A 26,653-nucleotide genomic window follows, 5' to 3' on the forward strand; every position below is an offset into this window, starting at 1 on the left:
CCTTCAAAATGACACAACTATCTCTTCACTTTGCTCCGCTCCTAATTGTTGTTTATCGTTATGTTGGCATCTTATGCTGGTGACTGATGTGTCTGATTAAAGCCAAGGTAGCAATGTAGCGCCGCGCTCAGTGGTAGAGGTGATGGTGTCAGCGGTGAGACGGCTGCTTATCTTACCCGTGGCCCTTTTAAGGGCTGGGGTATTCAATGTCTTCATAACCCTAGTTGCTGTCATTCCCCCACTTAGAGCTGTTTGTAAATGGTGGTTCAAGACTCTGGTACCAGAAGGCGAAGATGGCGGAGAGTACATGAAGCCAATCACTAAGGGAGTCGGCCACTGGAGCATGTTTTGGGAAAGGATCAAATGTCACTTTTATATGTAAGTATCACCAAACTTCATGGGTGTATAATCATCGCAAATTTATATCGTCACTTGGGATTTCAAAATTATGACAGCTTTCTGGAGCCTGTCACCGTGAGGAGCAGCACATCCACCCTTCTGATACTACATATGTCGCTTACTGTTCCCTTGAGGAAGGCGATGCATGTGCATTCATCTGGTAACTTCTATGTATTGGTGCGAATTAAGTAACGCCTACCGAATTGCATAAGTGGGGACATGCAGCAAACCAGTAGTGACGCGTGAGAATTTTCTTAATATATACCATATCTATCTATCTGTCTATCTATTTATCTATCTAATTATCTTCTATCCATTTATCTATTCATCTATTTATCTATCTATCTATCTATCTATCCATCTATCTATATATATCTCTATCTTTCTACCTATCTATTTATCTATCTTTCTGTCTGTTTTTCTATCTGATTGTTGTATTTTTCCCTGTGACAAGATATGGTAAGCGGCCTGACTTCTGGCATGGGGTATTTCGTCCGGTAACTAACCAGATGACATTCACATTCTAGTAAGTTTCTCTTGATAAGTTTTCGCTTACCATATCGGATTTTTTTTTTCTGCATGACAGTCCCTGCTGCCGTTGGTCACGCCGCGACATGTACTTTTAATATGCTAATGAATTATGTAATTGTAACGATATTTCAGAAATATTCATGAGCTTTTACACTTGATTTTATTGAGAATACGAGTACATTGAGCATTGTAAAAGAATAAATAGATAGAAAAAAATAAGATCGTTTTGTAATATACAGTCCAGGCATGTACTTGTACTTACAAACATTGGTCATATTTCATTATCACGAGCGTTAATTGACTGTGAATCAAAAGTATGAAACAACCCATGTAACAAATGCAGTCCTGCATGGTTGTTCCTCGTCGCTAAGGGAAGATGTCTTGAGTGCTCGGTATCATCAAATTTGTACTTCAGCTTTGCGATAAGGCATCACCAAGCAGTGATAGTGTTCCCAAGTGTCACCTTCGGGATCACGACGTGCCCTAAAGTGTGTACTATTACTATGTGTGAGTGTGCATGTATGTGTTGGTGGGTAGGTTGATGGTTACGAAACAAACATTATTGTCGAAACTTCTTGTGATAGTAATTGTAGTAGATCTTAATGAAACTATTGGCTTATCAAATAAGACTGCGCTCAATGGCAGTTTCAAGTAATTTAATGAAAGCGTGGAGTTGGCGGAGTGGCGGTATGCACTCTGTCATTCGTACAGATGCTATCACAAGTGAGGCGGTTACCTCTCCTGCCCCTAGCCTTTGTGAAGGCAGGGCTTCTTTCTTTTTTCTTAACTTTAATTACTATCATTCCTTCCTTGAAAAGTGTCGGGAATAAGTGGCTCAAAACTGTAACAGAAGTGGGCGAATGGGAAAAATACTTGAAGCCCCTCTCTCCAAAGGTCGGCAACTGGCGGGACTGCTGGATTAGGACCAAACACTGCTTTCTTTCGTAAGTTTTACCAAACTGCTCGACAGACCTTTAGTCTTGAAAAGTAAAAATTATGTATGCGATTTGGTTAAATTAGATGTTAGACGTATTGTTTGAGTGTGGTACGTAAACATACCTGTCATCTGTGATCCACCAGTCAAGGACTTCAACCTCGATTTAACACGCATCATTACCATGTACGCATTTTTCCCGAGCCTGGAAGAGTAATTATATAGAGAGAAATTAAAGGCAATCAGTTGAGCCAGCTTGTTGCCAGCTGGTGACGTCATCATACCTCATGCCGCGCCTCTGCATCATGGATGAAGTACTTGCCTTAGAAATTAATATTGTAGTTTCACAGTGAGGTTTACTGACTATACTGAAACTGCTCGAATAACAATAAACTTTGTGAAACGTATCGTTCACGTTAGTGAGGATGCCCCCTGTCTCTCTCTCTCTCTCTCTCTCTCTCTCTCTCTCTCTCTCTCTCTCTCTCTCTCTCTCTCTCTCTCTCTCTCTCTCTCTCTCTCTCTCTATATATATATATATATATATATATATATATATATATATATATATATATATATATATATATTGTCCTGTGCATGCAGCAACGATTCCACGAAGTTATAGAAAATGCTGAAGATAATTGGCAACTAGTGGCAGTGACTGATTAAGGCAAAGATCCATCGAGAGTTCGAGACAGCAGTGTGGCGCCACGCAAGTGATGCAGTCGACTATAAGACGGCTGCTTCTGTTTCCCCTGGCCCTTGTGAGGTCAGGGGTGTTTAATTTGTTCGTAACTCTAGTTGCTCTCATCCCTCCCCTGAGAGTTGTTGGCAAATGGTGGTTCAAGAATCTGGTAGAGGGCGATGATGGTGGAGTGTACATGAAGCCAGTCACCAAGGGGGTGGGCCAGTGGAACCAGTTTTTTGAAAGGACCAAATATTATCTAAATACGTAAGTTTCACAGTACTTCATGAAGTTCACTGAATTAGGGAGTAAACGTGTTGGGGGAAGGACGTATGCAGGGGCGGTATTTGGGAAACTGAAACTCGTGACCGCGTGTGTTAAAAGCAGGAAATGCTCCATCTTTCAAGGCTACAAGAGGTTCATCTAGGCTACCAACAGGATTTTATTTTTATCGTGTGATAACAAAGGTTTTCTTTGCCTTATCTCTCAATAATGCTGAACAATTACATTTTTAAGTAGTATATAATCATATCCTGGTCTCTCTCTCTCTCTCTCTCTCTCTCTCTCTCTCTCTCTCTCTCTCTCTCTCTCTCTCTCTCTCTCTCTCTCTTTTTTTTCGCTTTTCTTTCCACAGACTTTTTAATTAACTTTACTTGCTTGTCTTACTCTCAATGTTAGCTTCGTCAGGTTGAAATAAGCGAGCACGATCTGATGGTACGAGTCTGACTCAGACGGTACACCTTTGACATAAAGAACGGTTTTGGTTGGTATTAACTTTTTCATCACATCAGTTAATGCATCGCTGTTGTTGCTGTCAAGTGTGAGTTATGCAGCACTAGCGCCGAATGCACACGTACACCCCCCTCGGAATTTAGTATTGCCATTATCTTTATTTTAATGGTAATTATTATCATGCAGTTTGAACAGTAACAAACGGTTAGTGTGTATCGTGAGTACCGGGTGTACTATAGTAGTGGTAGCGGGGCTACTATACCAACTCTCATAGTACTGTACGTGACGACAACGTAGGCCATGCATTCATTGATATATTCTGTTTACTTTTTCTTATGACAGGCTTGGATACTGATTACTGTCGTCTTTCAGTGTCTGATATATGATAGTTTTAAAACTAACTTCCTACGACAGATGTAGGTATAGAATAATAACTGAACAACTATATCATCGCGCATGACAAATTCGAGCAGTTTCCTTGGTTCAACAGGTCCATTGAACAGATGGTAATAAAAAAAAAATGTGATGCGCAATATGTTTAAGCATTTGAATATTTTTTTATCGTTCCTCTTAAGTGCACCAAGCAAACAACGACAATCACTGTTGACTCCTCACGTTTTAACGCTTGGGGGAGGGAGGGCAGAATAAGATAAGATAATACACATTGCAAAGTCGTTGTGGCAGTGTAACTACGGCATACTCCGTCAGCAAGTGATGGCGCCACAAATAGAGATGAGGGATACCAAAGTCTTCATGTAGACTAATTTACGAAATATACCTATGGGGAGTGTAAGCGATGCAAGTTTTTCGTTTCGATGCGATACCAAGTAGTAGTGATCAGGTCGGTTTTGGTAGCATCTATTACGGATACTAAGTACTTTGTTTTTATGAATAACAGGTCTAAAAGAAATAATAAATTATAGTACTCGATCTGGATCAATTTATCTCTACACTTTCTCTTTAGTTATACATAACTATTATACAGTTGTATAATCATGCAGAATTTCTTAGCGATATGCATTATTACTTATAACCCCTTCAATATTGAAACCCATTTCTACCATGATTTCTTGGGTGTGATTAGACGATTTTATATGCATCAGGAAGGGTCTATAGATGTCAAAAGATTAATGGCCAGAGTCTTCACTATTTTAATCCCCACATAAGTTTCTGAAGCTGTATAAAATCACGAAATGGAAAGCAGAATGAATATGAAAATGTCTCATGGTAATGAAGGGGTTGAGAAAATACAAATTAAAATAATAATACTTTAAGAATTACTCATGCCACACCAGATTAGTTGCTACTGATAAAACAAATTATACATCTTTGAAAGTAATAGCAGGTGAATTATTCACACCCTGCATGATACTGTGGTACAAAAGTAGTAATTACTACTCCTGAAAATATTAATCCAATCATTTATGTGTTGGGGGCTTGTTAACACAGTAATCGGTATTAGCTCTAAGTATTGACTTGCTTGGCATTTGCAAACAGTCCTATGAGGGAACCAAGAATGTGATATGTGATCCGTGTTTAAAATTGTTAAAGTTACTTTCATCATGTTCTTTGATTATGCCTGTCACTTGCGTGTGCCAAACAATCATTAGTTGCATTGTAACCAATGCAAGAAATGTATGGTTCTCACACAAGCCAAGTGAAACTGGAGTATTATATTTGTTCAATGCACTTTTCATTACAGTCATCTGTTTTATGGCTTCAAGCTATGATCGTAGTAATTCAAGTAACAAGTCATATGAGTTCTATTCACTGAGCTCGGTAATTTCATTGGTAACAAATAACACAGTTCATCATATTTATAGATTCAATTAAAGTAGTTTGTTGTTGTAGACGTAAAGCCGATTACATTATTAGAATCAAATCTGACAACACGGAAGAATGATGTTTGCAAATAACATTACCACACTGTCACTGTGCTGTGTTTCAAGTATTCAAACTCCCTAGGTTTCAAAATTAATGAACAAAGAAGCTCTGTCACTGTGATACGTAGCCAAAGCCGGTGAGAGGCGGAGATTCCAACTAGTCCATTTCCATCCGCTCCACATCCAGCTTATATTATAAATTAGCATTCTTTAGCCGGCAACTCGCGTATATAGTGAGTGGATCCCAAGTGTGAAGTACACTGTGGATTCATACTTCATAGTGATGTTGCAAAGAGTGGTGCGGTGGTTGTGCCTGCCCCTCTACCTTGGCAGGGGAGTGGTAGTCAGCTTTTTACTAACTTTATTTACAAACGTTCCACCTCTGAGAAATGTCGGCAAAATGTGGTTCAAGACTCTTGTAGAAGACGATGATGACAACAAGTACATGAAACCAATCCCGACTGGTATCGCCCCGTGGAACCTACTTTGGGTTAGGACCAAGTGCTTCCTTTATTCGTAAGTTCCCATTAAAAGTTCGCGTAGCTGGTGTGTGAACATGCATCATCTTGAGAATGTAGCAACAATGTTTGGGAAGCCTATAACGGAAATAGTTGAAAGCAGGAACGAAAATCATTGAATCTTGGTGCTATGGAATATAAGGGTGACAAAACTATAATCCTCATTGCTAGAAATTAGGACAGGACGAAAGAATATTAGGTTTAAGCTTAGTAAAATTGAATTAACAAAAAAAAAAAAAAAAAATTTCCAATAGTTTTAGATGAAGGGAATATATTCGGATGTTAGGTTATTAATGCTAAGTCACTAAAAAAAACATTACAGTGCCAAGATAATAATAGGTCTCAAACTGAAGCATTAATTTATGATTGTCATGGAAGACAGATGGTTGTATGTAGGCAAAATAAAGCGTGCACATATGTACTGTACTTGTTCTCTCAGTGCAGTGCTTGTTGTTTGTGGTCAGATACCATTATCTGAGGTAAAAATTGAAACGATATGTGCTTCGTAGCGCTGTCCAGAAAAAAAAATAAGAAGTTCCACCACTCGAAAACCAAGGTTTGGGTGGTGTCCAACCCGGGATGTTGCTAATACTGGTCATGTCAAGTTTCTTCTACTCTGGTTGATAAATGATGACCTGTGTGCGCTTTGTGACCTGGGGATCTCCAAGAGCACTGGTTCGAATCCTAGGAGGGACCTATTGTCCGAGTGTAGGAAGAAGGGCTTACCTCGGGATAACGGTTCACTAACGGGTAACGGGTGGGCTTCTACATAAGAGGTACTCAAAATACCGTCCTTTAGCCTGTAATTCCTATAAAAATCCCAAATTGAAGTGGCGGCGCATCAGTGTAGCCGCAGTCACCAAATTACTTAGCGTGTCCGTAACTACTCTCCACAGGCTCTACAGGTGTGTAAGTGACCACAGGGTGCCCTCGTCTTCCATCTCTCAGAGCAGACCCTCCCAGGGTGCGTGCAGGTCCACGCCAGCACCACCACCAGTGTTCCTGACATGTGAAATTATAATCTTTGGCAAAAGATGAAAGTGTAAGAAGTAGTGGCGTGGCGTTCGTGCAACTTGGAGCTGGCGCAGTTTTGAACTCTAGAATGGCGACAGTAATCATGTGTTATATCTATTAATTCATTTAATTGTTTATTTACCGAGATTGATTGATTTTTTTTTTATGAAAATGATACGTATTCTTCTGATATTATTTTATTTGTATTATAAAAATAACTGTTCCACTATCTACTTACCCATCTAAGAACTGTGGGGAAGCCTGCAAAAACTTATTTTCAACAACATTACAGAAATAAATGACATGTTTTTTTTTTTATTGCTGTATAAGTGTTTTATGCTTGTTAAGTTCATTTTTTCATTGACATACTAGGATATTTACTTTTAGTATCAGTGGCAGTATACATAAATTTACCAATTTCTATATGTATCACAGCACTGATTTAGGAATAGTAGCTATATGACATGGCTATGTCACAGGCAGGGGAATCCCATGCTGATCTCACCCACACCTTGGATTTATTGGTGGGACAATTTCATCCTGTTCTAGCTATATCCCATAGGTATGCATGTCATACCTGTAACGTGATAAATTTTCACTAAGCTGCACAATTCCCAGTGGCTGTTCTCCTCAACCTCGGCTAACACTGTCACTTCCATTTATATTTTTCAATGCTTTAGAATATCATTATAGGTATGTATTGTTATCCACTATAGGCATAGTAGTAATATACTGACTATAGTCGGTCTACTTCCAAGTGGCACCTGAGTTAAAATCATATTATAGCGTATTGATTATATAATTGATTATCACTGAAAATAAAATAAAGCTAATTATGGTACTTTAATTTTTCCTCCATGGTAATTGATGGTGCAACTTCATATCCAAATTAATTTCATGTTTTCTTGTCAGTGCATGGGCCGAGGTACAGATGGTTGCTGAGCAGGGCAGCCGAGCACCCAACCCAAAACTACTGCGCCTCAGTGATCGCTCTGAGTGTCGCCTCCTTGATGTGGCCTCCAAAGGGCGGCCCCTTATCATCAACTTTGGCTCGTGCACCTGACCTCCGTTCATGGCCAACCTTGCGAAGTTCCGTCAGGTATGTACACTGTACAGTTACATGCCCTTTAGCTTTGTGTGTGTGTGTGTGTGTGTGTGTGTGTGTGTGTGTGTGTGTGTGTGTGTGTACCTAGTTGTACCATACAGGAAAAGAGCCATGCTCGTGCTGTCCTATCTCCATATCTATGCAGATGCAACATTTCTTTGAACTTACTGATTGCCCTTGCTTCAACGACTCTTAACTAAACCGTTCCACACCTTCATACATCTTTGTGGAAAGCTGAACTTCTTTCCATGTTCTTTTTTGTCACTGTTGTCTCAGAGTAGTAAGTTTTCTCTATCTAATTTTTCCAGTCCATTCATCGCTCTGTACACTGCTATTAGATCTCCTCTTTCCCTTCTCTGTTCTATGGTTGTGCCTATAAAAAAGTATTCGTAGCCTTTCTTCATATGACCGTTCACTTAAACTTTGGGGAAGCTTTGTTGCTGTCCTCTTTATTCTCTCTAGTTTCCTTTTTTTTTTTTTTTTTTTTTTTTTTTTTGGTTCGGTGACCATACTGTAGCTGCATATCCTAATTTTGGTGTGTATTAGAGTCGTTAACAGTTTCTTTATCATATCTTCGTCTTTGTAAGTGAATGCAACCTTTATACTACATCTTAAAAGTTCATAGGCATTTCCTGTAATTCTATTTATGTGTCTTTCTGGTGACAAGCTATCCACAATGGTTAGTCCTATAGTAAAACTAAATTGTACTGACCCATAGGGCTAGGCCTATAATCCGTGCGACGTGCCATATCTCTCATTACTTCAAGGAAAACGGAAAAACTGTTCTTTATTCATTTTAATGCATGACTTTGCTAAAAAATATATAAGTGATGGACAAGACTTGAAGATGCCATAGGTAAATTAAATATAGTAAAGGTACTAGTTATAAAAGTGAAAATGAGGCTGATAAATTACCAATACTATTTACTATTATGTCCTCTCGAGATACCCAGTGTAAAATAATGAGTGGGGAAAAGAAACGCTGATAAGGTTGTGATGCTGTGGTGTATATCTTGTTTGCACTGGAACAAATTCTCTTTACTGTGCCTTCAGATATACCAGCTGCACCTGCTGTCCTCTTGGTTTGGTTGTACAACACACAGATGAAGAAGTGTCAGTGTATCCTTCCATCGTGGCAACCAAATGAGAAGCGAGTCGATATGCACCTGCGTGGTGACCTGACTCCTTCCCCTTCCCCCAGGGGAAATCCTGCCTCGGGTTGACTGGCAACGTCACCTGTCCTGACATGCCACATTGTGATATATGTCCATGAAATACCTTTGACTTGGTATAAAACACTTATTTGCATCACCTGCTATTTAATGAAATAGTCGGAATATTCTTAGAATGCCGTTTGTTGATAATACTGTGATTAAAGAGCCATGAGTAGTATAGACTGAATGTTTTGGTTGGAAATCTGGCAGGATGGTAAACAACACCCTAAGGGTCAATACAATTTAGTTTTACTATAGGTCTTTTCTTCAGACTACTTCTTAATTTCTTTATTCCCCATTGAGTAAATTCCCCTCGGCCTACTTTTGCTCATTCCAAATTCTAATACGCTGCACTTTTTTGTATTAAATTTAATTTCCCTTGTGAGTGACCATTTGCCTATATTATCCAAGTCTTGTTGTAGGGCCTCACAATCTTCTTTTCCATTTATCCTCCTTATTAATTTAGCATCATCTGCAAACAGACTGATGTAACTGTCTATATGTCTTGGTATGTCGTTCACATAAACCACAAACATTATTGGTGCTAATACTGACCCCTGCAGAACTCCATTTAAGACTTTTTTCCAGTCCAATTTTTTTTATCTCTTTTAATTGTTCTCATTTCTCTGTCTTTTAGAAAGTCCACCATCCATTTCAGAAATCCTTCCTTTAGTTCTCCATTTTGTTCAAGTTTCCATAGTAACCTTTTGTGCAGGACCTTGTCAAATGTCTTCTTTAGATCTAGTTATATGCAGCCCACCCAGCCATCCCTTTCTTGCACTATGTCAACCACTCTTGAATAGAAGCTTATTAAATTTGTAACACATGATGTTCCTCTTCTGAATCCATACTGATTATCAGTCGATATACCTTTCTCCTCCAGATATTCTATCCATTTCTTCTTTATTATCCTTTCACATATTTTTGCTATTACACTGGTCAGTGACACTGGTCTGTAGTTTAATGGATCATCCTTGCTATTATACTGGTAAGTGACACTGGTCTGTAGTTTAATGGATCATCCTTATTTCCCCCTTTGAATATGGGCACAATATCTGCTCTTTTTACAATCTGTTGGTACTTTACCCTTTGTTAAGGAACTCATAATGATGTTATGGACTTTGTCTGCTAATTGGTGACTGCATTTCTTTACAATCCATTTTGACACTCCATCAGGACTTGAGGCTTTCCTTATATCTTGTTCTTCCATTATCTTCCTTACTTTTCTACTGACACGTGTGTCACAAACACCATCAGTTAATTCTACTGGGGTTTGGCATTGGAAATCGCTTTCTCTTGTGAAGACTGACTGGAAGCAGTTCTTCATCACTCCTGCCATATCTTTTGAGTCTTTGCAAGTTTGATTTTTGTATTTTAGAGTTTCTATTTTTCCTTTGTTATTCAGCTTGCCATTTACATATCAGTAAAGCAATTTTGGCTGGTCCTTACATTTATCCACTATATCCTTCTCATAGTTTTTCTATTCCATTCTCCAAATCTTGACATACTAGTTTCTTTTCTGGGCATAGTCTAACAAATTATTTGGTCTTCTATTTCTTCTTCATCTATTCCAGGCTTTTCTCTTTCTTTCTGTACTAACTCGCATCTTCTTTTAAACCACTCTTTGTGTCTAGGCTTGTGCATTTTCTTGATTGGCACATGTTTCATTATTTCTTCATAATACTTTATTAAAATATTCCACTTGTCCAGTATTCACCAATGTATAAAATTAATGTGTGTGTATTTACCTAGTTTACCTAGTTGTGTTGTACAGGGTTCGAGCGGGGCTCATAGTGTCCACTTATCCAATTTTCTTTAAAGTTATGCACATTATGTGCTGCAACAACTTCTTCACTCAATGCATTCCACTTTTCCATCATTCTGTGTGGAAAACTGTACTTTCCAATATCTTTCACACATTGCCTCATCCTAATCTTTACATGTCCTCTTGTCCTTCTAGCTTCTTCTGTCGCCAGCACCAGGTCTTCCTTGTCTATTTTTTCAATGCCATTAATTATTTTGTACATTGTTATTAGGTCTCCTTGCTCTCTTCTATCTTGTAAGATTGGCCGTCCCATTTTCTTCAGACTTTCTTCATATGTTAGATCCTTTAGTTCTGGCACCATCTTTGTCACTATCTTCTGGATCCATCTAATCTTCTTGTATCTTTTTTAGAGCTCAGTGACCACACCATTGCTGCATATTCCATCCAGCTTTGGATGTATCATGCTCGTAATAATTTTTTTCATCATATCTTTGTGTGTGTGTGTGTGTGTGTGTGTGTGTGTGTGTACCTAGTTGGATATTACAGGGTTCGAGTGGGGCTCGTAGTGACCTGTCTCCAGATCTTATTTTATCCAACTTTTCCTTAAATATATGCACACTTTCTGCTGTCACAATCTCTTCACTCAAGATGTTCCAGGTGTCCACCGTCCTTTGTGGAAAACTAAACTTTTTAATGTTCCTCAGACATTGGCTTTTCATGATCTCTTGTCTCTTTTTCCATCTTCCATCAGTGATAACAGGTTTCCAGTGAGGCAGGTGGATGAGAAGTATCTGGCATAAAAATAAACATTACTAGAAAATTTGTAAATTCAAAGAAAGTTCATGACAATAGGAAAGGTAATCATATACTGCAGTGGTTCCCAAACTTTTCCTGAGCAAGTACCACTTGAAGGTCCCATAAGGTTCCTGCAGATCATCTGGTTCCAGAAAAGTTCTTCCAGCAAATATCAATTTATTCACAAATAGAACACACAAATGAACTAAGAAGGAACACAACTCAGTTATTATGAAGGATTCATCTTCTCCACTAGCTGATTGATGCTAGATTATCTTCTATGAGGCAATAACAATTTTTCTGATAAATCAACTAGTTTAATTTAACTAAAAATTGCTTATGATCCCAAAAGTGCCTTTGTACCACCTTGAAGACCACATATTGGGAACCACTGATGCAAGGTCCTTGGTTACATTAGTGAATGCCACTGATTATCTCCTATTATTTAATATGGAGCCTTTCATAAAAGGCTACTTCAGTGGCATGGGCAGGTAATTGTTAATGATAATGGTGCACAGGTATGTTTTGCTTGAAGCTACCTGAAGCTTTCATGCTAGGCTAGCCAGTGACATTGTGTGAAAGGGAGCTTGAGGTCACACAGTTCTTCCTTATAGTTTCTTTTGCGGCAGATGATCAGCATCTCTTGCCTTCTTATGCTCTTTTGTCCAGTGTAGGATACTTTTAACAAAACAGTGATGGCTGGAGATTTCTTTCCCTTTTCCTCAAGCATTAGGAAAGTAATATGTTTTATCTGGTCTTTTACTCATTTCCTAATATACGTATATGCCTGAGACACAGTAAGGCTCTTCAACATGACTAGATGACTTTTATCCATTTGATTTAATTTAATTCAATTGTTAGACACTTTGGACCATCTTAATGTAGTGTACAATAAAAGCCTTATAATATTTTGCTTGCAGGTGATGGAAGACTTCAGCAAGGTGGCTGACTTTGTCACGGTGTACATCACCGAGGCTCACCCAATTGATGGGTGGCACATTCCTGGCAACCTAGAAGTTGCCAACCACAAGTGAGTCCATGTGGTTTAAATTGTGAAATTACTCATAATATGATTTATGGTCTTTAGTTATTAACCTGCTTGTTGGCCATATTCATAAAAATATACAGAATTATCTAATGCTTTTGTAGTGAAACAAACATTAAACAGATAGCTGCAGTGTCCCAGAGTCATAATAGCTCTTACAATCCACAATTGTATATGTCATATGGTTTTGTTGTCTAGCAATAGGAGTGTAATTATGTACATTTGCATCCTTATAGTCATAATTCCTTTCAGGATTCAGGAGAATCCAAAAGGATTTGTTACCTAATAGTAATTTAATTAGTTCTTACAATATTGTGTATAATGTTTAGCAACTGCCTTCCTCCACATATTTACTTCTCCTTGCCTCTATGTCAGATTGCATATTAGCAGAACCCAGTTTACTATCATTTTGCATCTATATTTCACTGTTATTCTATGTGAGCTTCAGTGTTGCCATTTGTATGTTTATTATTACTATCTTCTTATCCATTCTCATCTACCTTAAGCACTTGTCCTCCCACTTCTATACATATTTCAGATACTCGTTTCTCACAGTCTTCCCATTCTTAAAATGGTTAGGATACTGTTTTGTTGCACATTTCATCACCTGATCCTGGCTTCTTTCTTGCATTCTTCTCGCTTTACTCCTTCCTGCCCAGTCTTTCATTCCCAGCTGTTATTGGATCTACTTTCTCTTTACCATCTTGTCTATTTTTGGAAAGCTGTTAAATAATTTGGTAGTATTTGTAAACTTACAACCTTAATTAGCTGTCTATACTTGTATTTTGTTTTTGTTTTATCTTTTTACATCTAGTAATTATTTGTAGTTACATAGCACTTGCATGATACCATATCTTTCCTAGAACAATAGAGGAGAGGTTTGCTGCTGCTAAGAAAATGCTGGACCTAGAGCCTTTGGACTGTCCAGTATTGGTGGATTCTCTCACAGATGAAACAAACAAGGCCTACAATGGCTTGCCTGAACGGCTGTACATCGTACAGGATGGAGTCATTGTGTACCAGGGAGCCCAGGGTCCCTTTGGTTACAAGGTAAGGGTAAGAGTATAACATCTTTATAATATGTTTTTGTCATGTAGAATTTTTAGTAAAGACACTGGGTTAAGTTTATAGAAATGAAGAGTTGTCTAGTTCTGGTATGGTCTAGGACGTTGTTCAGAAGAAAAAAAAAGGCAAAACGGTAGGCCAGCAGGAATGAGGGGTGGTGTATAGCAAGTCATCACATGTACCATGACTTAACTGTGAGTGAAATTTCATCAGTGAGTGCTGCATTAACTTTTTAAGATATGTTTTGAATGAATTTTATTACTATTGCTTCTTGTTTGTATAACATTTAAATAGTTGTAATTTCTTCTTTAGAATATCCTGAAGTGGCTTCAAATTATTTGAGACTGGAATCATTCCATATTTTCAACAAACTCTTCTATTAATATTTCTTTTTTGTTATAGTTCAAGTAATTTTGAAAAAAAGTGGCAACATTGCTGAAATCTTCATTGTAAAGGAGTTTGCTGATAACTTCTGACAGCATTGGAATTTTTTTAATCATATATAATCTCAATGGGAGTTAGTGATCATTCAGCGATGGAAAATGAGTGATACTCATAGGTTGAGCCTCATGGCTGTGGAAACATAATATAAGTTTAGACAGAGTAGTCATAGGTCCTGTCCACATGGTCAGTCTTTGGTCAATAAACTTCCCTCTTTTATGTCCTAGGTGTGTAGTATGTATTTACGCTATTGTTCAGATAGCATTAGTTGGATAGCAAGAACTTGACAGTGACTGAAACAGGAGTGAATGGAGAGGTGGAAGTCTGTATGATACATGGATCAATGAACTTTCTCTACAACATCCCTTAGACAAGGTTGTTGTTGATACAACTCTATTCAGTTTATAAGAACTAATTCTGTAGAGTAACCAATGTTCCTTTGTCTAGTGGTTGAGGATGGAAAATAAGAAGTATTAGCTTGTGAGATCTATCAAGAAATGCAAGTTGATGCATCTGACCATAAAATTATGCCATAACTACTGCACAAAAGATAAAACTTTCATAAATTACTAAACTTTATAGAAAATCTAAATGAAACTTTGCTCAGTGATCAAAGTTTGTTGAGAAAAGTTCAACCTTGTGGACAGGAACTTAAAGGTATGGATATATAGAGTAAGGATTTCCTTATTTTCTCATGTATGTTGTGAGATTTTGAGGTGGTTATGATAAACAAGCATTTGATTTCTATTAGAATGTTGAAATTGTGCCCTTATTGCAGCTGAAGGAGGTTGAAGCATGGCTTAAGGATTACAAGGGAGAGTAAAAGAATGGAGGCAGCAGGAGCAGGGGCAGAAGCAACCATTTCAGTCTGTCAGCTGTTTTGAGAGAACTTGTCACCTTGAGTATAATAACATTTTTATGTCTGCTGTCTTTAGAAATTGTGCATGGTTACATTATTTGGTAGTCAGTAGAAAATATCTATTTGTATGGGCAAAAATAATATCATGTATAAAGGTTGAAATAGGTTTATCCACAATTTGTGCTTGGTGTTCCAAGTTTTGCATCTTTTGAGATTGTTGAACACACAACACAAATAAATAACTACTGACAATAGAGTTATGTCTTGAAAAGTAGATTGTAAGTAGATAAGATAGTATGCATATTGTAAGTCAGAGACTGAAGTGTTATACAGTACTGTATGATATATTGGTAATTGGTATGTGATTGTTTTCCTTCATATTGACAAAGATTTTTATAAATTGTAGATAGAAATATGAAAGCTAAAAACTTCATAATTTTTATGGATTTTGATTATAAAATTCTAAATTAAAGTACTTGACCTATATGTACATGTGTAAATGATGATAACTATGAATATTTAGTTTACTCATTTATCATTGTGTTGGCTTCACTCACTTTTTGCACTTTCTGTTAACTTTATTTCTATAATTGGTGTGCACAATTCTATGGGGCTCTGCCCTTTTTTTTTTTTTTTTTTTTTTTCCTCTCTCTCAATTTTAAAGGTGAACCACAACATTCAAAAGTCATAGCCTTTGGAGGAAGGAAACTAGTTATCTGTCTTGTCTGCATTTTGTTATAGATAATGTGCAATATACTACTTTCAACTTGTCAGATTACTAATTATGCCAGCTTTACAAATCAAAAGTTAGTTTAAATTTCATCTAAGTTCAGGAAGATGTCAAGGTTGACCCTCTGTTGTTGCTTTCTTTCTGAAGCTGTCTGACCTAATGATGCCCCATGTTTAAAGGCTGCAGCCATACAAGGGGCTGAAGATAGTCAGACAGCTATGTGAGGGAAGCAGACAGCAGGGAAAACAGATTTCTACAAAATAAATACAATTATAAATCTAAGATACAGATGCTATGATAAAGCAGCCTTCTGTAACTTGTGTAGTATGCTGCTTGTATCAGCTATTTCAGTTGTGCTTAATCTTTGAGCATTATAAAGCCATCAGAGTTCTCACTGTCCTTGTCCCCCTGGAGCTGACACGGACTCCTATGATGCCCTTGATGGAAAGGCTTAGGCTGCATTAGGTGCTGAAATTTGTCAGACTCAGCCCTGTGAGGGAGCAGGACAGTGGGAATGGTGTGTTACTCATTATAGAAATTAAAGTTTAAAGATTGATTTTATTAAGGAGTTTCATTGATTTTTGCATTGTTAACTCCTTGGTACTATTACCAGATGGATTATTTTGGAGGATTAGGAGAAATAAACTGCATATACATGCTAATAAGTAACTCTAAGTATTGCAGTAATCTCAGAAGTACACTAGGAGGTAGTAGACACCTACCAAAATGATAATTTACTCTCAGCCAGGTCTAATAGCACTAGTTCAGGAGGTGCTGTGAACTCTCCATTAAAGCTAGTTGTGATCTTGCTGAACGTTTCCCTTTGTGTGTCGCAACACAAGGGGGCAGTCACAGCCTGCCCTCTAAAGACAACTCTCCTTCACTCAAAATTACATGCACTTACAACACACACACCCTTCACTTAAAATTCAAAATAAAAAAATGGCAGCCCCAAACCCAGCCTCAGAGTCCCCTTCTGAGGAGGGGACCAGAAATGTCCCAAGGTTGGACTACTCTTTTGGTGATGACCCAAAATGTCTTGACACCTCCCTCAACTTTTTCTTCATTATATATTTCTGCAACATTCGTAGTCTTGGATCTAATTTTCATTCTGTAGAACATCACTTCTCTACTAAACCTCATCTTCGTTTCCTCACAGAAACACAGCTGTCTGAGGCTAGTGACATCTGTTCCCTCCTACTTTATCTATCCTCATTTTTGTTCTAAAGTTGGATATTGTGTCTATGTGCACAACAACTTAACTTGCTTTCTTGCCCACACTCGAATCTTCTAAGTTTTCCACTATCTGGCTTCGACTCAATAGTCACTCTCTAACTAAATTTATCTTTGCTTTCTGTCTCTCCCCTAACTCCTCTGACTATAGTAAATTCTTTGACTATTTAACTTCCAAAGTGGAGCACATTATGTCCCTCTACCCTTTTGCAGAGATCTCCATCCTTGGAGATTTCAATGTTCACCACCAGCTTTGGCTTTCCTCTCCCTTCACTGACCATCCTGGTAAACTAGCCTTCAACTTTGCTATCCTCCATGACCTAGAGCAACACTCTACTCATATTCCTGACCGTCTTGGAGATATGCTCAACATTCTTGATCTCTTCCTTTCCTCTAGTCCTTCTGCTTATACTGTTATCCTATCTTCTCTGTTGGGCTCCTCTGATCACAATCTCATTTCTGTATCTTGTCCTATTTTTCTAATCCCTCCTCAGGATCCCCCAAAGCAGAGGTACCTTTGGGACCTGAGGAGGTATTATGCTGATTTTCCTTGGAATGATTACTGTTTCCATGTCAGAGACCCATCTCGGTATGTTGAACGCATAACAGTATCTGACATGGAGGTATATACATTCCTCATTCTTTTTCTCAACCTAAACCTTCTAAACCATGGTTTAACACAGCTTGTTCTTATGTTATACATGATAGAGAGGTTGCCCACAAAAGGTACTTGAGCCTTCCATATTCTGAATCTCACGCACTTTTTATTTCTGCCTGGAAACATGCCAAGTCTGTTATTCAGCTTGCTAAACACTCCTTCATAAACAGAAAATGCCAAAATCTTTCAAAGTCTAACTCTTCTTGTGACTTCTGGCATCTGGCCAAGAATATCTCCAATAACTTTACTTCTTCATCTTTTTCCTCCTTTATTTCATCCTGATGGCTCCACGGCCATCTCATCTGTCTTTAAAGCTGAACTCTTCTCTCAAATCTTTGCTAACAACTCCTTGGATGATTGTCCCTCCCTCCTCCCTCTCACTATTTTATGCCATCAATCAATGTTCTTCATAATGATGTTTTTCATGTCCTCACTGGCTTAAACCCTTGGAAGGCTTATGGATGTGATGGTGGTCCCTCCTATTGTTCTCAAAAACTGTGCTTCCGTTCCTGTACCTTGCCTGGCCAAACTCTTTCAACTATGTCTATCAACTTCCACTTTTCCTTCTTGCTGGAAGTTTACCTACATTTCAGCCTATTCCTGAAAAGTCTGACTGTTCTAATCCTTCAAACTACCATCCTAAAGCTTTAATCTCTTGCTTGTCTAAAGTTTTATAATCTATCCTGAATAGGAAGATTCTTAAACATCTGTCACTTCACAATCTTCTATCTGATTGTCAGTATGGCTTCCATCAAGGTTGCTCTACTGGTGATCTGGTGTTCCTTACTGAGTCTTGGTCATCCTCTTAGAGATTTCGGTGAAACTGGCACAAAGCTTTGATCTCAAAACTGCCCTCATATAGTTTCTATCCTTTCTGCAACTTTATCTTCAGTTTCCTTTCTGACTGTTCTATTGCAGCCATGGTAGACACCTACTGTGTTTCTCCAAAATCTATTAACAGTGGTGTTCTGTAAGGTTCTATCCTGTCACCCACTCTTTCTCTTATTTATTAATGATCTTAACCAAACTTCTTGCCTTATCCACTCCTACACTGATGATACCACCCTACATCTTTCCACATTCTTTCAGGAAGTCAACAGATCACGCAGGGACACCACAGAACACCTGACTCCTGATCTTTCTAAACTTTCCAGACAACTATCTCCTCTTCTTCAATGACGCTCAACTGTCTCCCTCTTCCAAACTGAATATCCTTGGTCTGTCCTTTGTTCATAATCTTATCTGGAAACTTCACATCTCATCTCTTGCTAAAACAGCTTCTATAATGTTAGGCATTTTCCGCCAGTTTTTCTCACTCTTCCAACTGCTAACTGTATACAAAGGCCTTATCCATCCTTGTATAGAGTACTATTTGCATGTTTGGGGGGGGTTCCACTCACAGTTTTATTAGATAAGATGGAATCAAAAACTCTGACTGACTGTCTTCAGCCTCTCTCTCTCTCTCTGCCAAAATGTTGCACCTCTTTCTGTCTTGTATCACTGTTTTTCATGCTAACTGCTCTACTGATCTTGTGAACTGCATGCCGCCCCTCCTCCTGCAGACTCGCTGCCCAAGGCTTTCTTCTTCCTCTCACCCCTGTTCTGTCCAACTCTAATGCAAGAGTTAACTAGTATTCTCAGTCATACCTTTCTCTGGTAAACACTGGAACTTCCTTCTTGCCTCTGTGTTTCCATCTCCCTATGACTTAACTTCTTTTAAGACATTTATTTATGTCTTGGCTAATTCTTTCTCATTCTTTTAGGGAACTTGCACTAAAGTGGGCTTTTTTTTAATCTTTCCTTGTCCTTGGCTAGTTTCCCTCTTACTTTGCTTGGCTAAGTTTTTTATATACCTTCCTGTACCATGAATGTGATTACAAGTGAACAATTTTGACAATTTCAGATTGATAAGATGGTATGAAAGTAAATGATTGCTAAACATGAATTTTTTTTTATTCCTTTCATTTTGTTGCAGGCTTTTGGAGGTCCAGCGGCACACTGCGCATTGCTTTCATAAACGTGTGTGCAGAGTGCAAGACAGAGAGGGGCAAGGATGGAGGATGCTTCAACATTCACAGCATCATTGGTTCATGCTCTTTTTTTTTTTTTTTTTTTTTTTTTGTGGAAAGTTGTGCACACAGTTTTAACCGAAGGATTATATGTCATCCTTCATATTCATAGATTTCATGACTTAACATTTTGTTGACCTTTGTGCATCAAATCACTTCATTACATGTAAGCGTATATTTAGCTACAAGGAATAATGATTTGTGAAATTTGTAATGTATAAAAAGTAACTTATAAGAGATCTTGCATCATGAAGATTTGTTTAAAGGTCTTTGTTTATTAGCATGATCTAGTCATGTCAGTCTTAACAGTCCAGATTGTACAGACATGAACCATTGTTCATTACACTTCCTGCAGATGGAATTTGTCAACACTGCAAGGTGTGTGTGTGTGTGTGTGCAGCTTTGTGGGCAAGTGTACCAGTCATTCCTTGATGTCAATGTTTTCCATTTAGGGAGAAAATGTTGTGTGTAATTAGGTTTATATACATTTTTGAGTGAGAATAGTAAATTTCTCAGCTTTCTAGAGCTTTGCTGTTATTGTTCTGCATTAAGATTTCATGGGCTGCATTCTACAAACCGTCATAACTAATGATGTGATCATAGCGTGACAGAATGGTGTATTTTATTCACTATGACAAGCTCTAACTTTGTAACTCATCATAAGTGCCAAGACAGGGTTCACCCAGTTGTAGTGCCACCAACCACTGTCTTAAAACTCTTGTCAACATGGTGGGAACTTGGCTATATGTACCATAGCTTGATCCCCTGACAATTTTTATTATTAATTAATGATAAATATCCATAATGATGGCTAAATAATGTCCTTTGATGCAGTAATTTGCCATTATAGGTAACTGCCAAGAGGGGTATGATCAGTTTTCCCAAAACTCAAACAAACCTTGCCCCATGAGGCCTGCATGTATGATGTGTTTTGTTGGGCTGTCAAGCGTAATCTTATCTTGTTTGTCATGTTTCTTTTGTTTGGATATACAGTTTAACTATTCCCAAAGTAGTAATATGATGTCTTAATAATTTGGACTGTAGAAAATTATGTTGAGGAGCTATTTCTTTCTCTACATATGTAAAGTTGACAAATAATGGGCCTAAAGACCAACAGTGGAGTGATGGTTAGGCATTCAGTGAGACCTGATGCTAACTGTAGAATGCAGTCCCAGAATGTGTCTGTTTTTTATATTCATGGTGACAATATAGTGTTGCAAGGGACAGCATGCTGTTTGAGAGCAATGCCATTGTGAAATACTTAAAAAATTTACAGAGTTGATAGTTCCTCCTCGACTTTTACAGTGAAAAGGGTCTCAAAATACTTGTATTTACTAAGACTTTTAGAATACTTTTAGAACTTGTAGTAACTAACAAGACATGTGATGAAAAAGGCTCTGAAAATATTTCTCATGTTTCATTTCTTTTATGTAATATTAGACAAATGTATGGATGACAGTGATAGGTGGAATGTGGTAGACCTGTTCATACAGGGACTGCTGCCATGTATGTGCAGGCCTCACGGTCCCTTTTGCAACTTTCCTTGTTTCTGAAATCATTTTGCAAGTTGGAAATATTCCCAGGGTAACGTAATACTTGGAAAAACCCAGGTTGAAAATTGCATATTTATTCTTAGTTGGAAATGTATAATTTTAAAAGCAAAAATTTCTAAGTAAAAATTTTTGTAAAAACTCTGTCTATGTTCTAGTTTGTAAATGTAAAAAGTTTCAATGTAAAATTTTTTGTGTAAAATTCTGTCTTGATTTTCTAGTTTGTATATGTAAAAAAAGTTTGAATGTAAAAAAATTTTCTAAGTTGAAAATTTTGGTAGAGTTTTAAGGGAAAATGAAGATTTTCTAGTTTTCTTGAAAATTGTAAAGATTTGTAAAAATAATTTCTAAGTTGAAAATTTTGGTAGAGTTTTAAGGGAAAATTTGTGAAGATTTCAATTTTGTAAAAATTTGTTTACAAAGTTGAAAATTTTGGTAGAGTTTTAAGACTGTAATGTGTTTACTGTGAATAAAAGGGAAGGAAGGGAGACTCTTCGTTGTATTTTTAACCTAAATATACATCTGCACTTTCTCCGGAGACTCTTCAGAGTATTTATGACTTAGCACAGTTTTTAGGGGCAAATTTGGGGCAATTTTGCACAAATTTGGGGCAGTTTTGCTGTTTTTTCCAGTTTTTTTGCCAATAGTATTTTTTGGGGGGTAAATTTGGGACAGTTTTGCCGTTTTTTTTTCAGTATTTTTTTGCCAATATTTTTTGGGGGTAAATTTGGGACAGTTTTGCTGTTTTTTCAGTATTTTTGGGCCATTTTCCCTTTTTTCTTGCAAAGTTTTTTGCGGCAAATTTGGGGCAGTTTTGCTGGTTTTTGCCATTTTCAGCATTCCTGGCTTTTTTGGGGGTAGTTTTGGAGGTATTTCCGTATTTTTTTTTCCATCTTTCAGAATTTTAGTTTTTTTGGGGCAGTAACAACTTTTTTGCTACTTTCCAGATTTTTTAGACATTACTGCCATTTTAGGCGAGTGGGCCAATTGTGTAAGCCAGCATGCTCAGGTTTTTTTTTTAATTGATAAAATTTAGTTTTAGTGAAAGGATTAATAATTAAAATTATCAAAATTATTAAAGTTTTTATTTGAAAACCTAGAACTATATATATTGTGGCGCTAGTAGGGTTAGGTTAGGCATGTTTCATAAATACTTAAAGTACAAAAAAAAAAAATTACCGAAATAAAGCATCAATATCAATTTTCTTTATTATGAAGTACCAACACCAGTTATGTGGGTACAAAACAGAACAGGGAAGGAGTAATAACACGAGATGGGACCACGTGTTACCAGGGCAAAGCTTAAGGCGAGGTAGCCTCCAATCCCTCCGTGGAAGGTGCAGCGAGGCAGGCCTTCTTCCTTAGATGGCGGCACTACGTGTTGTTGGGGCACAACTGGTGCGAGGTAGGGTCCAATTCCTCCGTGGAAGATACAGCGTGTCCTCCCTCCCTAGAAGGAACCACGTATTGTCAGGGCAGAGCTGGTTTGAGTCCTCCCTCCCTAGAAGGAACCACGTATTGTCAGGGCAGAGCTGGTTTGAGTCAGGGTCCCTGGATGGCACCAGGAGTTGTCAGGGCAGAGCTGGTGCGGGACAGGGTCCTAATTCCTCCGTGGAAGGTGCAGCGAACAGTTGGCGTCTTCCAGTGCAAGATGTGCTAGTTTCCTGCAGCAGGTTGGGCGTTAGGAGACGCTGCTTTGGTTCTCCCTTCAGTAGTGGCAAGACCTGCAATAAATATACTTATTTTCACAATTTAATCTTTAACCATCTTGTCCTCAAACGTAGGACAGGCGAGGTGTGGTGTGGTGCACTTTAAAATTTAACAACCTAGTCCTCAAAATGTAGTACAGGTGTGGTGTGCCCTGTCAAATGCTTAGTGCATTCCATTTACCTACCACTACGGAATACTAATTTGTAATAGTTATCTCCAAACCTTAAAAAAAAAAAAAAAAAAAAAAAAGGTATTTCTTTTTGTTCTTATAACGAACCTTAACGAGTTTTGCTTCTATCACCCTCGTTATATTACCTTTAACACTAAGACAGAACAATTCTTGATAACCTACGCCTCCAATAAACGAGTTAAAACTGTCCAACCCCTACCTGTGCCGGACCGCACGCATCCACGGTCTTCTGAAGAGGGAGACCTGGAGATGGACTGCTATCACATGGACACAGATGAGGAGCAGGATGCCAGAGCCTCAGATGATTAAGCGGGTACAAAGTCCGACTCGAGCGCCGCTGTAGCTGAGGAGTTAGCGCGGTGAAACTGATGCGACTACCAAGTTGGTATGGTGCATATGTAGGAAGCCGGTGTCAGACTTTTGGCGGGACGTGCTCCATCTCCTGCAGACTGACGCCCGAGACTCGTTTGCCCATGTTCAGGAGTTGGCCGGCATGACCAAACCTACTCCCTTATTGTATACACTGCTGCAACAATAAAGTCACCAATCAAGAAAATCCTTAATCTCCTGTCAAGTCATTATCCGAATCAATGACCTTTTATTACACAGGGACAAATTACACATGATTGAAGTGTGGCTAGCCTCAAATTAAATGCAACTGCGTATACTACTTAAGGACTTTACTAGCGTGTGGTACTGTAGCCAACACGTGCACCACAACACCGAAACTTAATACTGTATTGTTCCTACACTTATACTACACCAAATAGTGACAACCCTGGATAATTGAACATCCCACAAAATCCCACAAAATACTTACATATACAGCCATTTTGAAGCTTTTACACAGGGCCTTCCTCACACTCAGAAACATTACTCATTAAACACACACAAGATGCGGGGTGCCGTGACGTTTCTATAAACACTTAATTGATGTTTTAAATTTAATGGTACACTGGCTCACAGCACATATGAAACTGGAGCTGAAGCGTCACGGCACCCAACAACTCCCTTGCACAACGCAATATCCTACTAACCTTAACAACCCTACCTGGTGTCACCCAGCCTGGGGCACCTACTCCCAACACAACCTGGAGGGTCAAATTTACCTCAACAATGAGTGAATACCCTATCCTACATCTATCTCAGACCATATGTATAGCACTAGGGGTTTCTCCCCACACTTCCTCTGGAGAAAAACCACATGCGAACCTACTTCTGTCATTCCAGGATTCTACAATCACAATTTTACTTGACATTTATGAATGCACAGATATTTTTAAAGTAAGATACCTGGTGATAAGACGGATTCTGGCCTGGGTAAGACTGGACTACAAATATGACTGGTATGGAAGGTAGCTGGGTAATCACAGACCGATCGATGTTCAGACTCCCTCCACCTCGAGTAGGATGGAAGCTGCCACGTAGCGGCAGACACACTAAAGTCACGCGCTCGAAACAGATATCGAATCTAAGGTGGGAGTTCAAAACGCTTCAGGTAGCATTACTTTAGTGTTCGGATACACACACACAGTACACTCTCTCTCTCTCTCTCTCTCTCAGCTAATGACAAACTCCTGAGTTTGATTATGTACAAGTAACGCTGAACACCCTTAAGAGGAAAATAATGAAAACCCACGAAAAATCCTACACGTAGCTCATACAAAGGTTCATGACAAAGCTAGGCCTACATCTGCGCCACCGCTCAGTGAGAAAAGGCCGAGATACACCAAGCACCTTGCAGCCATACTATATCAATGCACATCCAAGCCCTGTCCTTGACACGCCTACACAACTGAATTGTGAGCATGTGCTGCGTTCAACAAAGTTGTTAAGAAATACACTAAACACAATAAACACACACAATAAACACAGAGTCCCACGAAATGTCAGGCAACACTTCCTATCCTCTAAAATGCAACATGGAACTTTTAAATACTCTCCATGAAAAACGGATAAAGGTCCTCAACTAAACACGATCTACAACAACAATAACACCACGATAGGGACGACACCAGACCAACACATAACTTTACAAACGTTAATTAACTCGTAACAAGGCAGTGGACAGACACACTTCTTGGCGCACACACATCTTACCTGCACAACGCCTGCAGAAGAAAACGGTCCCTTCTGCCTCACTGCTTTCCACTTCACCTCCTCCTCCTCCTACTCCCCCCTCCTCCTCCCTCCCTTGTTTGCAATAGACAATAACTAACTAACCACTCTCAGTGAGTATCGTTCTATATAAGCATTGTTACCTTTAGTCTAAGCCGGTGGTAGCCCACGTAGGTCTCAAATCTCCTCACTCACGTGACACTCCTTTACATAGCTTTACGTCTATCCATTTATCTATCTATCTATCTATCTACCTACACACACACACACACACACGACTCACAATCGAGTGGGCCCGGGTTCGAGTCCCGGGAAGCGGCGAGGCAAATGGACAAGCCTCTTAGTGTGTAGCCCCTGTTCACTTAGCAGTAAATAGGTACGGAATATAACTCGAGGGGTTGTGGCCTCGCTTTCCCGGTGTGTGGAGTGTGTTGTGGTTTCAGTCCTACCCGAAGATCAGTCTATGGGCTCTGAGCTCGCTCCGTAATGGGAAAGACTGGCTGGGTGACCAGCAGACGACCGTGGTGAATATATATATATATATATATATATATATATATATATATATATATATATATATATATATATATATATATATATATATATATATATATATATATATATATATATATATATATATATATATATATATATATATATATATATATATATATATATATATATATATATATATATATATATATATATATATATATATTTATTTTATCATTATCATTTATATTATTATTATTATTATTATTATCATTATTGTTTTTGTTATTATTATTATCATCTCTATTATTAATACTATTATTATTTTTATTATTACTAAAATTTTTATTATTACTATTATTATTATTGTTATTATTATTTTATTATCAATATTGTTATTACTATCATTAGTTTTATTGTTATAGTTAGTCATTATTATAATTATCATTATTATTATTATTATTAACATTATTATCATTACTATCATTGATATTATTATTATTATTATTGTTATCGTTGTGAGGACATGGCACGTAGCTACGGTACATAATATTTCCAGTTGTCACATTACTGAAATGTCAAGACACATAATCAATCCTTTGACCAGTCAAACCAACTTATCCACATTCCCCTGCACTAATCATGAAGCAAGTAGGCCTACAGGCATGACGTGTAAATAATATTGCCAATGGTCATAATACTGAAATGAGGAAGTGATAGGCGGGGATGCCACATGTGTCACCTGGGCCCTGCCACCAATGGTAATTAACACAGAAACACCTAATTATTCCTGAAACTATTTCATGATGTACTTTTAAACAACTGTGTTTTTTGACCAGACAATTTTACGCCCCCGCTGTATTCACTATTCACCTCACGATCGCTTCATTAAGGAAGCACCTTCCACGTTTGGGAGGCACT

General features: G+C 38.1%; 1 protein-coding gene and 1 long non-coding RNA gene across 5 annotated transcripts in view; one reads left to right on the forward strand and one right to left on the reverse strand.

The window, feature by feature from the left end:
* The window catches only part of LOC123518083 (type I iodothyronine deiodinase-like), a 19,690-nt gene extending 3,417 nt beyond the window's left edge, over positions 1-16,273 (forward strand). Inside the window, exons 1-4 of one of the 3 annotated variants that reach the window (XM_045278691.1) lie at positions 7,606-7,792; positions 12,493-12,602; positions 13,481-13,667; positions 14,902-16,273. In XM_045278691.1, the coding sequence (XP_045134626.1) occupies positions 7,766-7,792; positions 12,493-12,602; positions 13,481-13,667; positions 14,902-14,946 (369 nt within the window). In that variant the 5' untranslated portion in view covers positions 7,606-7,765 and the 3' untranslated portion in view covers positions 14,947-16,273. Of the gene's footprint in view, positions 1-114; positions 379-7,605; positions 7,793-12,492; positions 12,603-13,480; positions 13,668-14,901 lie in introns of those variants that run through there. The other 2 variants (XM_045278689.1, XM_045278690.1) reach the window with 2 other exon arrangements.
* A 6,020-nt stretch (positions 16,274-22,293) lies between these two features.
* On the reverse strand, positions 22,294-25,540 carry LOC123518190. 2 transcript variants are annotated; one of them, XR_006678704.1, is made up of 3 exons: positions 24,416-25,537; positions 23,322-23,648; positions 22,294-22,946 (listed from the first exon to the last, which is right to left on the reverse strand). It is a non-coding gene; the product is annotated as an uncharacterized LOC123518190 (long non-coding RNA). The 2 variants fall into 2 exon arrangements; XR_006678703.1 differs by having other exon boundaries at positions 23,322-25,540.
* Positions 25,541-26,653: the final 1,113 nt, after the last annotated feature.

The sequence above is a fragment of the Portunus trituberculatus genome, chromosome 43 (assembly GCF_017591435.1).
Source record: "Portunus trituberculatus isolate SZX2019 chromosome 43, ASM1759143v1, whole genome shotgun sequence".
Taxonomy (NCBI): domain Eukaryota; kingdom Metazoa; phylum Arthropoda; class Malacostraca; order Decapoda; family Portunidae; genus Portunus; species Portunus trituberculatus.